At 44.4% G+C, this 18948-nt stretch overlaps 1 protein-coding gene across 2 annotated transcripts in view; it reads left to right on the top strand.

The window, feature by feature from the left end:
• Positions 1 to 18948, top strand: part of BLK (BLK proto-oncogene, Src family tyrosine kinase) — a 71961-nt gene that overhangs the window by 15919 nt on the left and 37094 nt on the right. The window contains exons 1-3 of one of the 2 annotated variants that reach the window (XM_034766712.1): positions 4671 to 4697; positions 11484 to 11601; positions 13577 to 13625. In XM_034766712.1, coding sequence (XP_034622603.1) covers positions 11485 to 11601; positions 13577 to 13625 — 166 coding nt within the window. In that variant the 5' untranslated portion in view covers positions 4671 to 4697; position 11484. Of the gene's footprint in view, positions 1 to 4670; positions 4698 to 11483; positions 11602 to 13576; positions 13626 to 18948 lie in introns of those variants that run through there. The other variant, XM_034766710.1, reaches the window with a different exon arrangement.

Below are 18948 nucleotides of genomic sequence, written 5' to 3'. Positions count from 1 at the left end.
AGAACCGGCGGCTTTTTTGGAGACAACCAGCAGAGCCGGAGCCCTGTTTAGAACTAATTCCCCATTCCCAAACACCCTAAGGGCTCTTGTAAAACCAGGGATGGATTTCCCCAGGCTACCCCCCTCCCCCCCCCCCCCGAGCACTTGCTGGCCAATATCGCAGCATTAGGAAAGCAAATGCCAGATGCCAATGCCTGTGAGGTGGGAAAGTTTAAATTAGGCCCTGACCACATCAGCCACTGCATCCTGCTACAGGAAGATAGTCACACACTCCACCTTCTGTGCCTGAGCTAGACCTTGTATCTGATGGGGACTGTTTATAGTACAGTACGGTTGTGTTATCTTACATCTTTCTTGCCTTAACCTAGGTAACTATTCATTTAGCGACCCAAAAAACCAGCAAGGGGATGGAAGCCAGTTACGTTGTATGCGAATATCTGTAAATAAGTAGGGTTTTCTTTTTCAGAGGCAGAAGATTAAAAAATATAGGGCAGGATTCTCCGGTATGCTGCAGCTACTTTGCAGTGCTCTAGTGATGCAATGCATCCCTGGTTTAATGGGCTGGTTGTTCAGCCAGGTTTTTCAGCTGCTTTGTGTTGTCCTACTCGTGCAAAAGAACTGGAGAGGACCAGTGCATCTGGCCCATAAAATGGAACCATGCCGACAACTCTGCAAACAACCAAAGAGACTCTGGAGTGTTTAATGCGGTGGGGGTCTGATTTGCTACAGCACAATTTCACGAGAGTGAGGTAGACAGGTGAGCTGAGACGTCTGCTTTTTGGCTAAATCCCAGGCAACCTCCCTTTGTCTCTTTCATCCACATGTTTTGTCCTGGCTGGCACCTGGACTGTAAGCTCTGAGGGGCGAGGATTGTCTCCTTTGTCATTGGCCTGTACAGTGTCTAGTGCAAGGGGGCCCGATTCTTGACCGGGGTTCCAAAGCACAATGGGGACAGGAATAATATAATTGAATCCTAGGGTCAGATTCACCACTACGCTCTGGTTGCACAATGCACTGGTGAGTGTGTGTTACAGGTCCCCTCTGGGCCAACCCACGAGGATATACGTTGGTGCAGCCCCCCAGATACAGAGTTTGGCTCTTTAGCTCAAACCGCTTATGCTTTTAGCCCCCTTTCGGTCCCCAGGGTGTCGGTCCAGAGGGAGGCTGTCCCAGTTGCTTTGTGCTGCTCTGGAAGCTCCAAGCAGCTGGAGTGGATTCGTGAATCTAGCACACAGAAATCAGAGATGGAGAAGACCTATTTGGTTATCCTTCCTGTCCACCCTCATGGTTCTGTTGGAGGCTGAACTTGCTCACATTGAAGTCTATGTCAAAAACTTCAGTGCCCTTCACGGGGAGCAGTAGAGTGTTTGTTCCTCTACAGCAGCTGTTTTCAACCTTTTTTCATTTGTAGCCCCTAAAAAATTGTGAACGGAGGTGCACATCCCTTGGGAAATCTTAGACAATCTGCAGACCTCCACGGGTCCACAGACCACAGGTTGAAAACCACTATTCTATGGTAATGACAACCTAACACGGACCTCAGACACATAGTATGTGTCTCCAGTCTCCATAGAATCATAGAAGATTAGGGTTGGAAAAGACCTTAGGAGGTCATCTAGTCCAATCTCCTGCTCAAAGCAGGACCAACCCCAACTAAATCATCCCAGCCAGGGTTTTGTCAAGCCAGGCCTTAAAAACCTCTAAGTAGGGAGATTTTACCACCTCCCTCGGTAACCCATTCCAGTGCTTCACCACCCTCCTAGTGAAATAGTGTTTCCTAATATCCAGCCTAGACCTCCCCCACTGCAACTTGAGACCATTGCTTCTTGTTCTGTCATCTGCCACCACTGAGAACAGCTGAGCTCCATCCTCTTTGGAACCCCCCTTCAGGTAGTTGAAGGCTGCTATCAAATCCCCCTTCACTCTTCTCTTCTGCAGACTAAATAACCCCAGTTCCCTCAGCCTCTCCTCATAAGTCATGTGCCTCAGCCCCCTAATCATTTTTGTTGCCCTCGGCTGGACTCTCTCCAATTTGTCCACATCCTTTCTGTAGTGGGGGGACCAAAACTGGACGTAATACTCCAGGTGTGGCCTCACCAGTGCCGAATAGAAGGGAATAATCACTTCCCTCAATCTGCTGGCTATGCTCCTACTAATACAGCCCAATATGCCATTGGCCTTCTTGGCAACAAGGGCACACTGCTGACTCAGTTTCCAGTCTCATTTTAAAGGCATCATATGATTCACGTGATTTAGCCACTTCCTTTCAACTTTCCACTTGAAGATCTTGTACCAAAACACCAGCCTTACCGAAAATCACGTACTGACAAACAAGAAGGTGCAAAAGTCAATGCAGACAGTCCCACGAGCAACGGTCACTGGGATGAATGGGGGTTACAGGAACATGCCACAGAGGGCAGGCAGATCAGCATGTTCCTGGTTGAGTGGTGGAACAGCCCAAGACTGACCCATTATAAATATTTCTGGTTTTTGCACAAAACTTTTTTGAGGCAAAAAATGCAGCTTTGTTGACACCAAAACATATTGTGAATTCGTGTCAGTTTTGCCAAATCGTTTCAGTCAAAACAAAAAAACTAACAAAATTTTCAGAAAAAGTCAAAACATTTTTGATTTTTCTGTTTGAAACAAGATTTATTTAAAAAAAAATCCTTTCATTTTATTTGTAAAAGGTCAAAAATGTTTTAAATGCTCAAAACTGATAAAAAATTTGAACTGTTTTGTTTGACCCGATTTTTTTTTTTTATTATTTTCGATTGACCAAAAATTTTGTTTTTATTTTTTGAAATTGCCAGTGAGCTCGCCTTGTAAGAAGGAGATTAGGTTTCTTTAGTGTGGAAGTCATTGCCTGGCTTTGAAGTCCAAGGCCAGCTCCATTTAACAATGATGGACATCCAGAAACGCAACGGGATGAACCCCACAGTCCTGATTCAGTTGAATCAATGGGAGCTTTGCCTGAATAAAAACTGAGTAAGGACAAGAGTGGGGTATCAAAAGGGTCTAGCAGAGTTAGGTTTCAGTTCTCATTGACGGCTAGTGAAAGTTGGGTACCTAAATCCCTTGCACTTTGGAAACTCTCACCCTTACGGATATGGTCCCCAAATGGTTTGGGGGCTTTAACTAGTTATAAAAGTGCTTTGTTCAAGCTTGCTGTGCGATACATGGGTCTACAATGAGGGTTGGATCTTCAGCTGGTATAAATCGGTGCGGCTTCATTGACCTTTAAAAAGCAACAGAGGGTCCTGTGGCACCTTTAAGACTAACAGAAGTATTGGGAGCATAAGCTTTCGTGGGTAAGAACCTCACTTCTTCAGATGCAAAGGTTCATTGACCTTTATTTACCCTGTTCCCCCCCCCCCCCCCGATGTTTTTTCTAAAAGAACGGCTCTAGGAATTATTTTAGGGAAGTTCTGCAGCGTGTCTTATACTGGAAGCCAGACCAGCTGATCAGAATGGTCCCTTTTAGCCATGGAATGTAGAATCGATGTGATCTGGCCCTGAGTATTTAGCCAACACATTAGCCATATCAGTGTAGACACCATTTTATAATAATAATAATAATAATAATGGAGATATCCCATCTCCTAGAACTGGAAGGGACCTTGAAAGGTCATCGAGTCCAGCCCCCTGCCTTCACTAGCAGGACCAAGTACTGATTTTGCCCCAGATCCCCAAGTGGCCCCCTCAAGGATTGAACTCACAAGCCTGGGTTTAGCAGGCCAATGCTCAAACCACTGAGCTATCCCTCCCCCCAGGGTAAGGTAAACTGGTATCATCAGTGCAGCATGATCAGTGCATGCAGCTCACCCCAGGGTAAGGTAAACTGGTATCAATCATGTCTACACCTATAGGGCTTTGCGCTGGTACCTGAATGTCCAGCAGCGATGAGGCTTAAATGTCTGTGGGCTGGAAGAGGTATTTGAGGGCTAACTTAAATAGTCTTTTGTGACTCTTAAAGTAAACACAGGCTTCCTTGCTGTGCGCAGAATTACACTACGTTGAGCTTCACAAGATGTGCCTCTCCTTCTAACCTCACTCTACCGACATGTGCTGTAAAATGGGCCTCAAAAGCTGCGGAGCAGATGATACTTTTTGCAGCAAGAATGGCGCAGATATTTCACTTCATTTGAGCTGGGAATGAGGTGGGATTCAAGGGCGAAAATCTGCACTGGTCAATGCACCAAGAGGTATATGTTCTTGCAGTGGACCTCCATCCTTTTGGGTGCGGCTACAGTGCGATTAAAAAACCCGCGGAAGCAAGTCTCAGAGCTCGGCTTGCGGGGTGCAGGGTGCAGAGCTATAAAATAACAGTGTAGATGTTAGGGCTAGGGCTGGAGCCTGGGCTCTGAGCCCCGTGAACCTGAGTCAGCTACCCCAGCCAGCTGCCATGGGTCTTTCATGGCAGTGTAGACATACCCTTTGTCACTCTGTGAAGCACATGGTATGTTTTGGGGGTGCTGTACAAATAATCAGTGTGTCTGTAGCCTTTGTGTTTTTTCTGACATACAGTGTGAGCCTGATCTTTGGGGTGTATTAAAATCTGTGTTAAAATTGTAGACTGTCACTTTAAATTTCAGGGATTTTTGGCTGGGGGCGGCGGGCTAAAGGGAAGTGTGTTATCTGGGTCCCACCTAGTAGCACCAGTCAGTCAGCAGAGAGCCAGCCTAGTGTGAGGCCGGGTGAGTTGCGCCTCTCTGTTTTTGCGGAGTAGCCTGCTTTGTCTCTCTCTGTTTTGGGGGTTTTGTGTGTTCTGAATTCTAAAAAAATAAAGTCACGCTACATTGCAATCTTCCAGGAAGAGTATTTATGTTTCTATCTAACAGCAATGTGTGTATGCCAGAAACATAACAATCCCATGCAGTGCTGATTGCCCTCAACTCCCATGGACCCGAGTGGGTAGAGCGGGTCGAAAAATCTGTTATTTTCCCTGTGAGCAATTTCAAACGAAATGTTTTGGCTCCAAACTGTCTGATGCCAAATTTTGATTCTTTTGTAAAAAGCTTCCAAACTAAACGAAACTTCATTTCAGATTGCAATTTGTGTTTCATTTTTGGTTCCAAACACTGAAAGCAGTTCGATTTCCAAAAATTGTTTTTTACTGTTTTTTCACTTATTTACTTTCTGGAATGGGGTGGGGTATGGGGGAAATAAGCCAAAAAGGGAAAGAAAGTAGGGAAAGACATTTATTTGATATTATAGTGGTGGCAGAGTAACATTTGCAGTTAATTAATTAACTAATAACTCAAGCGGTTAATGCAAAACAAATTAGCTAGATTAAAAAACTTGTTGCAATTAATTAATTAGTTGTTTGTTAATCAATTAACCAAGCGATTATTTGACTGTCAAGCAATTAACAGTTTAATTACTTACTTGATTAATCATGACTATTTTTAATCTAGTTAATTTGTTTTACGTTAACCGCTTGAGTTATCAGTTAATTAATTAACTGCACTGTTAAATAATAATGGAATACCAATTTAAATTTATTATAAATATTTTGGATGTTTTTCTACATTTTCAAATATATTGATTTCAATTACAACACAGAATACAAAGTGCACAGTGCTCACTTTACAATACAACAGTGCCATGTGAACACCTGTTCTCACTTTCAGGTGACATTTTAAATAAGAAGAGGGCAACATTATCTCCTTGCAAATGTAAACAAACTTGTTTGTCTTAGCGATTGGCCAAAGAAGTAGGACTGAGTGGACTTGTAGGCTCCATGTTTTACATTCTTTTGTTTTTTGAGTGCAGTTATGTAAAAAATCTACATTTGAAAGTTGCACTTTCATGATAACCAGATTGCACTACAGTACTTGAATGAGGTGAATTGAAAAATACTATTTCTTCTGTTTATCTTTTTTACAGTGTAAATATTTGTAATAAAAAATAATAATATAAAGTGAGCACTGTACACTTTGTATTCTGTATTGTAATTGAAATCAATATATTTAAAAATGTAGAAAAACATCCAAAAATATTTATAATAAATTTCAGTTGGTATTCTCTTATTAACAGTGTGATTAAAACTGCAATTAATCATATTTTTTTAATCTCATGATTAATTGTGATTATTTTTTAATCACTTGACAGCCCCAAATATTACTTTGGTCACACTTTTCCAGTGGAAGAGAAAAGTAAAAGTATGGGGAAGTGGGTCTCCCCTGCCATTTCTCTCATTTTTAAAAAAAAATTCCAACTTTTTCAAGTGGGAAAAGGTAAATAAGAGGGCTGTCAATTAATCACAGTTATTTCATGCCATTAACTCAAAACAAATTAATTCGATTCAAAATATTAATTGCAATTAATCACAGTTTTAATCGCACTGTTAATAATAGAATATCAATTTAAATGTATTATAAATATTTTGGCTGTTTTTCTACAGCTCTAATAAATAAATCAGAATATTCCCACCACACACACTTTATCTCATTTTTTACCTCCTTCCCCTCTTTTTCAGAGGAAAATAAAGGGGGACTAAGGGGATAAAAAAATTGAGAGGGGAGCATTTTCCAGCTGTTTTGATACAAAACTTCTCAAACCTCTCGCCAATTTTTTTTTTTCAAAATTAAAAAACTCAATTTTGTCAAAAACAATTTTTTGCGAAAAAAAATTTCAACTCAACTCTATTGGTTAACCAAAACACTTATTTTTGTCGGAAAAAAAAAAAAAAGCAAAGACATTTTGACCATCTTCGGAGGCTTAGCACCTCACAAGAGGCCTGTCAGACTCTCTCTTATCTATCTATCTGAGGCTTTTGCACAACAGTCATCTGCATGTAGGACTGGCATATCCGCAAATGAAGGGTATAAATAGAGTGTTTCCATAATGTATGAATCAGGTCAGAAAGGGGCTAAAGTATATTGTAAATGCCTGCAGCTCTGGACTTCTTACGTCTCTTAAAAAAGTAGGGCGGGATGATGAGCGGGGGATATTATTTGCAAATATTTCACAAATTCCAATTCCTATCTAGGTGGAGCCACATTTGTTCATTTCTTCTGTGTAGTTTCACGAGAACCATTTCTAAATGTGAAACCTTCCTACGCCATCAGACGAACCAGGCGCCGCCTGGGGCCTGTTTATCCTGGGGCGCTCTTTGCAGGTCCTCCATGTTGTTAACACCCATAAACTTTCTGTCTCCGAGTACTGTAGTGTTCAGTGCAGCCATTTCTGTTTGGGGAGGAATTTATATTTGTGCAAATGCACCTGGTTGCCTGCAATTCCACTTACTCTTATCTGGATATCCTCCATGTTGAGTGGAAGGATGGTCTAGCGGTTAGGGCACTAAGCAAGGACATGGCAGACCTGGGTTTAATTCTGTACTTTGTCACAGCCTTTGTGTGTGATGCTGGGAGAGTCACTTAGTCTTTCTGTGTCTCAATTCCCCGTCTGTAAAATGGGAATAATAACACTTGCCGTACCTCACAAAGGTGTGTTGAGGAGAAATACATTAAAAGATAGTGAGGTGCTCAGATGCCACGGGGATGGAGACCATAGCTAGATACACACTTAGAATGAGGCTGACGGTAGCTAGACAATGCGGAAGGAAAGTGAATGGTTTTAAGTAGGGTGACCAGATAGCAACTGTGAAAAAACAGGACAGAGGGTGGAGAGTAATAGGCACCTATATAAGAAAAAATGCCCCCAAATGGGACTGTCTCTTTAAAAACAGGACATCTGGTCACCCTAGTTTTAAGCCAAGCAACTTGTCTATGATCCAATCAAGGATCAGCAGCAATGGCTCGATGGCTTACTGGACCAGTAACGTGACTTGAAGAGCAAATTGTGAATATCAAATACTCAAATGACCACACGTGGCAAGTAGGTCAACACACAGGCTGAAATATATCGGCACAAAGTATTCGACAACTTCAGATAATGAGCAAATTCATTACAGTCCTGATCTGTTCATGGACAATTCACAAGTGGAAAGAATGGGACAAGTTCAATAAATAGATCACATTTGCTCCTAATAATCATCTAGCTTTGCTACGCAGGGCCAGGCCCTGTCAATACTGGGATGAGAGACTGCCAAGGAAAGCCCAAGCTGCCGAAGGAAGTGGAGGAGGTGTCTGAGTAAGTGAGGCTTTCTCTTCTGAGTCAGTGGTGTTAGGGGGCTTTGTACTGTCATATAGATCATCCAAAAACTCAGGTCCTGACTACCTGAGTGCATTGAAAGATTCACTTTTTGCAAGAGCAGGGTATCTTGCCGAAGGGGGGAAGCTGGAAGCAAATTCTGTCTTTTACATTTGGTGTGCCTGAAACTCCCCTTCTTGCTGGAAGTCTGTATGCTGAGGCTTCCCCTTCCTGCTCTCAGTTGCCACCGGATTCCACCCCAGAGACAGCTGCATATCAGTGGTGTAGCGATTTCTATATATACACAGCTAGACTGTGCCGCTCTCGCACAAGTTGGTGAGCCATTCCTCACAGCAGGCCCTGTGAAGTCAATGGAAATTCGGTGCCGCCAGCTCTCGCGAGTTCATTGCAAGTAACGCCAATGGTGCCATTCTCTGGGAGTGATGGGAGAAGCTCTCACCCTCTCGGGCATTTCACCTCTGATTGGCTGCCTTCGGCTTCCCCGCCTCCTGGGGGAAAGCAGCCAATCACGGATGCAGCAGGAGGTGGGCAGAACTCTCCCCACTCCCCGTGGGAGTCTAATGGGCTTTTAGGTGGGGGAGGGGGATTAGCCGGCACCATTCCCATGGGACAGAGCTGGAGGGGAAGCCAAATGAGCCCAGCAGCTCAGCGTGGCTCTGCTCCCCCGTTTCCTCCTATGATGAATGGGTCAGTCTGCTCTCTGCTCCTCTCCCCCCATCCCTTCCACACCAGACCTGAGAACGGGGGGAAGGGAGATTTGGTGCAGCAGCTCCCCCAGGCCTGGGAGACTGGGGTGAAGAACCCCTGAAGCAGGGATGTGCTGAGGAGCAAGGGGCAGAGGTGGGCAGTATTGATGTGGGGCTGGGGGTGCATAATTACTGCTGGGATGGGCAGATGTGGGGTTGGGTGGGCACAGAGGTCATTAGACTTTTGGAGGTGAGGGGAAGCTGGTAGCGCGGCAGTCAGCATGTTAGGTAAATCTGTGTGATTTGCTCTCAGCTGGGTCCTGCCACCAGAGCTCCTGAGCAGGGCCCAAATCATCATCCTCTCTGCATTTCAGGAGAGTGGACAGCATGGTATGTCCTGCAGATGCTGGGTGGTGAGGGGAGCTCAAAGAGAGACCAAAACCACAGGAGATGGCTTTTTGATACACATGATGTTTGAGTCGGTCTAGTGATTTTTCAGGGTCTGGCACATGCCATTTGAACTTTGGAAGTTGGCAATACTGGGGTGATTCATGGATAATGTGCTACTCAGTTGGAGTCAGGGTATCAGAATCTGTCCTAAACTGGTGGAGCCCTTTGGGAACCATGTGTATAAAAAGGACTGCATAGGTCAGCTTCTGATATCCTTACTCAGGGAGAGCATAACTTACTCCTCAAGTGTCTCAGCATCTGACCCCAGAAGTACAAGTTAATGACTATCATGTAAATAGAAACACTGCACGCTGTCTGTGCACCCTGGAGTACTGTGCCCAGTTTTGGACCCCATATTACAAGAAGGATGTGGAAAAATTGGAAAGAGTTCAGCGGAGGGCAACAAAAATGATTAGGGGGCTGGAGCACATGACTTATGAGGAGAGGCTGAGGGAACTGGAATTATTTAGTCTGCAGAAGACAAGAATGAGGGGATTTGATAGCTGCTTTCAACTACCTGAAAGGGGGTTCCAAAGAGGATGGATCTAGACTGTTCTCCATCCTTAGAGGCTTTTAAGGTCAGGCTTGACAAAGCCCTGGCTGGGATGATTTAGTTGGGGATTGGTCGTGCTTTGAGCAGGGGGTTGGACTAGATGACCTCCTGAGGTCCCTTCCAACCCTGAGATTCTATGATTCTATGATTTCCATAGGTTATTGAGCTCCTTTTCCAATTTCACACAGAGAAGCTTTCATCTTTTTGTTAATCAGATGACTTGTCTTTTTTACCCTCTTCCTGTTGTTTCCATTGAAGAGCTGAATAACAGCTGCCAATGGGGAAATCAAAATTGGCTTATAATTTACAGACGTTTAACCTGCACAGTGTAACCCACTGGGGAGTGTGCGTTCCAGGTCCCCCTCTGTGCCAATCCACAGAGGCTATGAGTAGTTATAGCTTCCAGCTAGGGAGCTTTATCTCAACGGGCACCTCACGCTATTAGCTGGTCAGTCCCCGGTGTGTCAGCCAAGAGGTCGGTCATCACATCAGCGCCATACGTGGGTATAATGCTCCGCAATGGAAATAGAGATGGATTCCCTGAGCGAAAGCTCTTACAACCTAGGAGCCTGATGCTGTCACGCTGAGTAGTCCTGTTGAGCGTGTGGGACTTGACAAGCTGCCCTGAGTTACAGGCAGCAGTAGCTGCCCTGCCACTGAAGCAGACTCTCAGAGTCAGAGTTCGTTTCCTGGCTTGTCCCCCTGGATCCAGGGTAAGGATTCAGTCTGCTATTGATTTATACAAGGAGCAGAATACTTCCTCTTCCATGCAGGCTCAGCAAGAGGGGAACAAGCAAAGTCAGGCCAGCCCCCGTTTCCCACTCCTGCCCACCCACCCCTATGGGAGGGGGAGCAGCAGTCCTATGAAAGCTATTCTCCCACCCCTGTCAGGGTGCATAGCCTATGCTGGGTTGTAAAGGCATCTACGCTCCCTTATTCTCCTGCCTAGGCATGTAGGGCGAGAGATGATTTTGCATTAAACTAAAAAATTAGAGCCAGTTGAAAAATGTCAATTTTTGCTGTCTTTCCCTCCCCCCCCCCCCAATATATATCTAGGGTAGGGGAGGTGTTTAAAAACCTGTCACTGACAAATCTTTGTGGTATCTGAAAAGTGAAACAATTTACTTCTCAGTAGAAACATTTGGGTTTCCTAAACCTGATTTCTTTTCCCCCGGCATCGACAAAGCAGAACATTTCGACCAAAGCAAAGAAGTAGGTTGTGGTCAGAAAGCCATATTTTGACAAAGGTGTTTTGACACAAACATTTCAACCATCTCTATTCAAAACCTCTGTTACCTTCCAAACACTCAGACCCAGAGTGCCGGTATAGGCTTGGGACATTGGAAAGCCAGGCTGTTCCAGGGGTTAGGGTGTTAGCCTCAGAGATGCACACCCAGTTCCCTGCTCTGCCACAGACTTCCTGTGTGACCTTAGACAAGTCACTCGTCTGTCAAATGCAGAGAACAGTGCTCCTGAATCCTGCAGCCCTGTTGTGAGGCACTCAGGTATTACAATAATGGGGGGCTTTTACGTACTTCTCACTCCTCCCTGTGTTCCCATCTCCTACCATTTGTCCTTACCTTAGTTTGGGACCTTACACCACCCTTACTTGTACTGAATAGCACCTGACTCCGTGCGTCGCCCCATCACATATTCATTTGTGTTCTTTCTCACAGGATGGGACTGTATGGGAGCAAACGCCACCAGTCCACGCCACAAAAGCAGTGTGAGGCTGCAAATAGGCAAAAACCTCAGATATTCTCCAGGAAGAAACCTCCTCCACCCCCGCCCCCGGTAAGTAAGCAGCTGGTGACTTCCTTCTGTGTCCTGTGGTAGCGTAGCCACGGCGGCACAGGTAGTTATGAAATCAGTAGGGCAGCACTTGTGTATGCCAGCGGTAACTCAAGCCCTTTAGTTCCCTTCGGGCTGGTCTACACTACGGGGTGGGTGGGGGAATCGATCTAAGATATGCAACTTCAGCTATGCTATTTGCGTAGCTGAAGTCGAAGTATCTTAGTTCGACTTACCTGGCCGTCCTCACGGCGGCAAGTTGACCGCCGCGGCTTCCCCGTCGACTCCACTTATTCCTCCTGCCGAGGTGGAGCGTGGGAGTCTAGACGAGACGTGATAAATCGATCCCCGATAGATCGATTACTACCCACCGATCCGGCGGGTAGTGTTGACATGCCCTTCAACTCGGGCCACCTTTTCTGTAAAGGTGAGGGAGGATGGTCCAGTGGCTAGAGGGCTGCACTGGGCCTCGGGGGACTTTGGGGCTATTTCTGGCTGAGCCTCAGACTTCCTTAGGTTTGATAAGTCGCTGCCTCTACTCTGTGTCTCAGATCCCTATCTGTAAAATGGGGTTAATGCTCCCCTCCCTCACAGGGGTGGTGTGAGGATAAAACGTCTTCAGGACTCTGAGAACTCAGAGGCCCTGGAAGCATCTACCTGGATAGATTCTGTAGACCAGTGGCCATTACTCGGTCAGTCGAGATTGACTGGTGGATCCTAGAGAATCTCCCAGTTGATCGCGATCTCCGGCGGTGCAGCGGGTCTGCCTCCGAAGCTCTCATTGGCCGGGAACAGGGATCTGTGGCCGATGGGAGCTGCGGGGGCGCTGCCTGCAGAGAGGAGCAGCATGCGGAGCCATGTGCCCCCTGCTCCTCCCTCAGGGGCTGCAGGGCCATGCTGCCCCCTTCCGGGAGCAGTGTGGGTTTGGGGCAGGCAGGGAGCCTGCCTTAGCCTCGCTGTGCTGCCCTGACCCCTCTCCCAGAGCCAGCACCCTGCACCCCCTCCTGCACCCCAACCCCCTGCCCCAGGCTCAGCCCAGAGCCCTCTCCCACACTGCGAACCCCTCGGCCCCAGCCCAGAGCCCTCACTCCCTCCCGAACCCCAACCCCCTACCCCAGCCAGGTGAAAGTGAGTGAGGGTGTGGGAGAGCAAGCGACGGAGAGAGAAGGGGATGGAGTCAGCAGGGCGGGGCCTCGGGGATGGGGCGGGGTAGATCCTGGTTCCCCTTAAATTCAAAACGCGATCTGGGGCGTAAAAAGGTTGGAGACCACTGCTGTAGACATGAGAGGGGTTGAGACCAGATGGATGTCTGGCACAGTCATTTGCTGACACTGTGCATGGTATCGAGGTGGAGAATGGACTGGATCTGGGAAGAATACAGCTAGCTAGGTGAAGAACCACCCAGGCTTTGCTGTTTTCTGTTGTCTGGCTGAGAAAACCTGGAGAGATTCTAAATGACATAAATTTACCACATGGAAAATGGAGGTGCCAAAGGATTAAACCCCTAAATCTTGGGGATTAAATTTAGGCATCTAAAGTTAAATCTGAGCCTCAAGACAATTATGGCAGTTTCCTGGTTTTCTGCCTGAAATAATACTGCTTTGTAAATTTGTTCAGGGGGTTCATTGATTGCATCATACATCATTTAACAGAGATCTTGCAACAATGAACTGCATTACATAGTATGGCAGCGTTTGAAATCTAGTTAACTCCACTATGATCATCCAAATCAATTGAGAGGAGACTAGTGAGTATTTAAGGACATGCGCAAGCAAGCTCTGAATGCATCATAGTAAAATATGCTAACACCATGAAAATACATAAAGAGCCTGTTCCTAAGCACATTTAAAGCAATAGGAAAAACTCCCATTGAATTCGATGAGTTTAGGGTCAGGCCTTGAGTGACTTTTGTGCCACAAAGCAGGTCCTTCCCCTAATCCAGCAAAGTAACAAATGGACATTTTTTGTTTCTCCCAAGTTCAGACAACATGTTAGTACCTCGCCTCTAAACCAACCATCAGAGCAAGGTAAGATTTTTACATTTAATCACTTTACTGTTTCCTTCTCCTCCTCTGGGGTTCCTGCAAGACAATGTGCTGTGACTGGGTGAACCAGTTCTAATATCATCAATTCATTTGTGTGGGGGTTTTTTTTACAGTTTTCATGCAGATGCACTGTTAGCTCCTTATTAGTACATCTAGGCCTGGCCTACATCTAAGACTTAGGCCGGCTTAGCTGCGTGGCTCAGGGGTGTGAACGTAGACAAGTTGTTAGAAGGATTTGATGTAAATATTGGTAGTCATCAATTTCTCTCTCTGATCAACAACCATAAGGGAAAAAATGTTCTCTGTTAATTGGCCAAGTGGAGCAAGGTCTACACACAGGGGATTGAACCAGGAACCTCCAAAACTAAAATTAGGAGCTGGCACAACTTGAGCTAAAGAGCTAATCTGCATGAACGTTGGCTACAATAGACTCATATCCTCCGTGGACAGAGCAGTGAGTAGGAGATGTAACATACATTCAGTAGTGAGTTACACACACACACACACTAATTTCACTAAATCGGCTGAGTTAAATTGATGCCGGCCCTTCTGAAATTGGTTGAAGAGTGCTGTATATTAAGTGCTTACATTTAATAAGGAACAAACTAAATCACCATTAGGCGTTCTTCAGCCAATGTTAGAGGGTCCACACAAAGGTGTTGCACTGATAGAATTAAACTGGCACATGTTTTGTGGGTGAGCAAAGCCTGAGACTCAGAAAGAGCGGTGTTCATTTCCTGGCTCTACTCCAGACTTTCTGGGTAACCCCAAGCAGCCATTTCATGTCTCTGTGCCTCAGTTCCTCATCTGAAAAATGGGCTAATAATTGTTCTTTTATGCCATCCTTCGCCTGTCCTGTCTATGTAGATTGTAAACTCTTCATGCAGAGGACTGTGTCTTATTCTCATTATTTAATATTCATACTGTGGTAGCGCCTAGCAGCCCTGTACAAACATAGCAAGAAAAAGTTCCTGGCCTGGAAAGCTCACAACGTACAGTGCCTAGCACATTGGGGCCCCAATTTAGGTTGGGGAGGGTCTCATCAGTGTTAATAGTTTACTGTCCCAGGATGATTTTTGTCAATTTAAAGGGAAAATGTTACAATTAATATTAAGGATTATGGAGCTATTATATCAGAAACTGTTCTATGACAAGGTTGCCTGCAAAAGCAGAGGACTGGAGTGGATGGCCCAGGAGTTCTATGTCCTATGAGCTCTGGACCTACCACCATTACATATTGATTAAGTAACAATTATTCAGAAACTGGGGGTTATGTTATTTTTATTTCCCATTTGTGCAAAAATTTTAGCCAATAAAAACAGTGTAAAAATGCAGGACTATCCATAGAAACCCCTAAAAATAAGCATCAAATTCTTCCTACCCTAATTGCTATTAACAAAAGAACCTCAAGGTATGGAACTAAGGGTCTGCCCAGACAAGGAGCCAGTATTTAAATGCTTAAGCTAAAGTTTATTAAAATCTCTTAAGCTGGGCGGGTTGAAAATCGGAATTTCCATCCCCATGGGAAATTACGATATTTTGCTATATGTTTTTGGATGAAAAGTCGAAATGTCAAAGCTTTTCCCAGACCAGAACATGGCTAAAAATATCCATTCAGAAATGTTGAAATGTTTTGTTTCAGGCTGGTTCATCTTTAATTGGTGTCCCCAAGAGCTCCTGGGGAGCCTCATGGGAGCTGTAATTTGACTGCCTTGGGAGTCTGAGCGTTTTCCTGTGGAAAGATTTTGCAGAAATTGCATTTTCCCAAAGGGAAAAAGCACCATTTTGACAGAAAATTCCCAACCAGCTTTATTCTCAAGACTGCAAAATCAGTCTGGAAATCTCAAATGCGGGCTTTTGAGGGGATTTGTCATCTCCTGTTTCCAGTCTAGCCAGAAACACGAGAACAGCTTCCCTCATAATTGGAGCTTTCACTTCTGCTTCCGGCCAGAAGGCAGAAGTACATAGGTGCTCAGTGAAAATGAAAAATACTTCAACGATATATTACAGGGACTTTTTCCATTCCATCTCAAAACACACACACATGCACACACAGACACTCACACACACACACGACCAAGAAGGCTCGGTTTGGGGTTGGGATCAGTTCTAGTTTTGGGGGAAGGTTCAAAGAAACAGGGTGGTGAGGTTCTTATTTTTTCCAAACTGAGGAAGGATTTTCAAAAGTGCTCTTTTGCTACAACATAGTTTTATGAACAGTTTTGGAATAATTAATTTATTCTGTTAAGACAAGATGATTCATGTGAATTGACTGAGGAAACTCAAAATCTAGGCAGTTCAGCCATCAAAAAAGCCTAAGAAATAAAAGACCTGAGATGTGTTTTCTTCAGTATTGCCAACCCCACACATTCAAAACCCATGATTGAAGGCACAAAAAAATCATGAGAATTGCTTTAAAAATCACACGGTGGTTTTGTTGTTGTTGAAAGAGTAAATGTTGGGTTCTTTTTCTTTACCTTCTGGCTTGTGAAACTTTAGGGTGAACTTGTTCCACACTTTCAATCTCTTCTCTGCAACTATGGTTGCTACAAACTGACTTTTTTTTTTTTTAATGAAAGCTGAGATTCTTAGGTAGTCACTTGACTCCAGAGGCTGGAGCTTTAAGAAAAATACCAAAAGTCAATAGGATCCAGATAAAATCACAGGAATTGGCAGCACTGTATGGTGTCTATTTCAATTAGGCCTATAGGCCCTATAGTTAGGGGTTTTAAAAATACAAACCTGTCTTCTTGGTGGGTCTTTGCTCATTTCATACCACACGGGTTAAGTCCCCAGTGGTTACCATGAGGAATTTGAAAGTTGGCATTCCCAAAAAGGCCTACATCTTCTCTGAGCTCTGAAGGGCGGGGGGGGGGGGATTGTCTTTTTGTACAGAACCTGGCACAATGGAGTCCTGGTCCTGCATTTGGTAGGGAGAAGATATGGTGGTTTTGTAAAGGTGTTTGGTAAAGGGAATTCCCTCTTCCTCTCTCTTGCTATCCACATCATAGCCTGGATTTTCAGAGAACACCAGTGGTTTTTGATTGCCTCCATTTTGGGGTCGCCAACCCGGGGCCTGGTTTTTCACAGAGCAGGTGCTGAGTGCTTTCTGAAAATCAGGGACCCCCACATCATTAGTCACTGTTCAAAATATTTGTCCTAATGCTTGTCCCACCAAACACATGGACTAAAGCATGGAGTGGAGAGGAGTTATGTCCATTGGAAATTTTGGAAATATTGAAAAAGTGAAAATTTTTGACCAATGTCTGAAAAACTTTCATCCTAAAACTAAAACATTGGTGACCAAAAATGTTCAGTTTTCTGGGGGGAAAAACCCTGCAATACAAACAAAAAACCCACCCACAAATTTTGACACTTCCCATGAAAATTTCCACCCAAATTTCCACAGAAAAAAAATTTTGATGGAAAATGTTTGTGCAGCCTGAGCCCGAGAGGCCCCCGGCATTACGTTACACCCAGTGGTAGCAGCAATGGATGCTGTTGCATAAACAGGCCTCTGGTGTTTTTATGAAAGTGTTGTCTAACCCTGCTCTGAGCTGCTTACGGCCATGTCTTAAGGCCATCAGCTCTAGAGAACTGGGCCATTACTAGCAGACCTGGGAGCACAGTACCGGAGAAAGAACAGACGGTTTGGTGTGCCCACAGTAGCACGGCCAACTCACGTTCTGACCTGTGGTCTTTTTGCCCCACCTCCGCCTAGCACTGTCGTAAACCATTTTGGCCACAACGCCCTCTGAGGAACTATCCCACAGGACCCAGCCCAACTCTCTGAAGCAATGGGTTCTGGGACATCTGTAACCTCCACCAGTGCATGATGGGACAGCAGTGGGAGAACTGTTTGAATTAGTAGGCCCTAAACCTGTGCAGATTAAGCTGGCGTTGATCCCTTCTGAAAGCGAGGCTGACCCAAGCAGTCATTGGGCTGTAATTAAAGTATGCAGGTTGTTGTTTTTATACTACAGCACCACCTAGTGGTCCCTTCCGAGATCAGGGCTTAACTGTGCTAGGTGCTGTACAGAAGAGTTCATAAAGTGGTATTATCCATATTTTACAGTGGGGAAATCCACTAGTTAGTAAGCAAAGTCTGTTCTGTTGCCTGGTCCGAAACAGCCAGTGTGGGGTAAGTCCCACTGTCATCAGTACTCTTGTGACTAAAGCCAGAACTGGGAGTAGGGAGGTGTGGGTTCTGTTCGTACCATAGGGTACTTATGTGGCCTTGGGGTAAGTCACTTAGGGTGCACCTGTGGTGCTGAGTCAGGGTTCAGGCTGTGGAACAGAGCTCAGGCTGTGGAGTGAAAATAGCAGTGCAGATATTCTGGGCTCTGAAACCTGGCAAAGGGGGAGGGTCTCAGAGCCCGTCTCCAGCCCAAGCTGGGACGTCTACACTGCTGTTTTTAGCATCACAGCCCAAACCCCATGAGCCCGAGTCAATTGACCAAGCTCTGAGACGCGGCGCCATGGATCTTTTATTGCAGTGAAGATTTACCCATAGGGCCTAATCCAAAGGCCATTGCGGTCAGTGGAGAAACTGCCATTGACCAGGGTGGATAAAAATCGATGATTTAAAAAAAAAAATCCAAATGTTTGGATTTTTTTTTATTTAAATTGGATTTTATTGATTTTGTTATTTAAATTACAAGAAGTTTTTCTTCTTAAATGTTTCTTTTCTGTTTATAATGAAATCTGAATTTAATACAAAGTATGTTAAGGCCTAAACTTATCACAATCTCTTAAAACACAAGGCGGGTGAGGTAATATCTTTTATTGAACGAACTTCTGTGGTGAAAGAGATAAGATTTTAAGTTTATATAGAAGAAGAGTTCTGTGTAAGCTCAAAAGCTTGTCTTTCTCACCAACAGAAAATGGTCCTATAAAAGATATTACCTCACCCACCTTGTCTCTCTAATATCCTGGGACTGACACGGCTACAACAACACTGCAAACATAATCTCTTAAAACATTTAAATAAAAAATAATATGCTGGTTTGTGTGTTGAATTAAATTCTACCATCCTAATTCAGCTCGACATAAATCATGAGCAAAAAGTTAATTATCTAGTAAATAAGCAATATGTCATAAACCATTTTCTGACATAAAAATGTACAATTAATATGAGTCTGAAAATATAATATAATATATAATATAATATAAATTGCTTAAATAAATATATATTGTTATAGTGTACTCTCCTAGATAGCAAAAAGATGTGGCAAATCTAGAGTAAAGGCACTATTTAGTTGTAAATCAACATGTTTTAATGATGATATCAGTCAATGAGAATTCA

This window comes from Trachemys scripta, chromosome 3 (assembly GCF_013100865.1).
Source record: "Trachemys scripta elegans isolate TJP31775 chromosome 3, CAS_Tse_1.0, whole genome shotgun sequence".
Lineage (NCBI taxonomy): Eukaryota > Metazoa > Chordata > Testudines > Emydidae > Trachemys > Trachemys scripta.
Note: the sequence above shows the minus strand (reverse complement) of the source record. Positions and strands in the feature narration are given on the sequence as shown.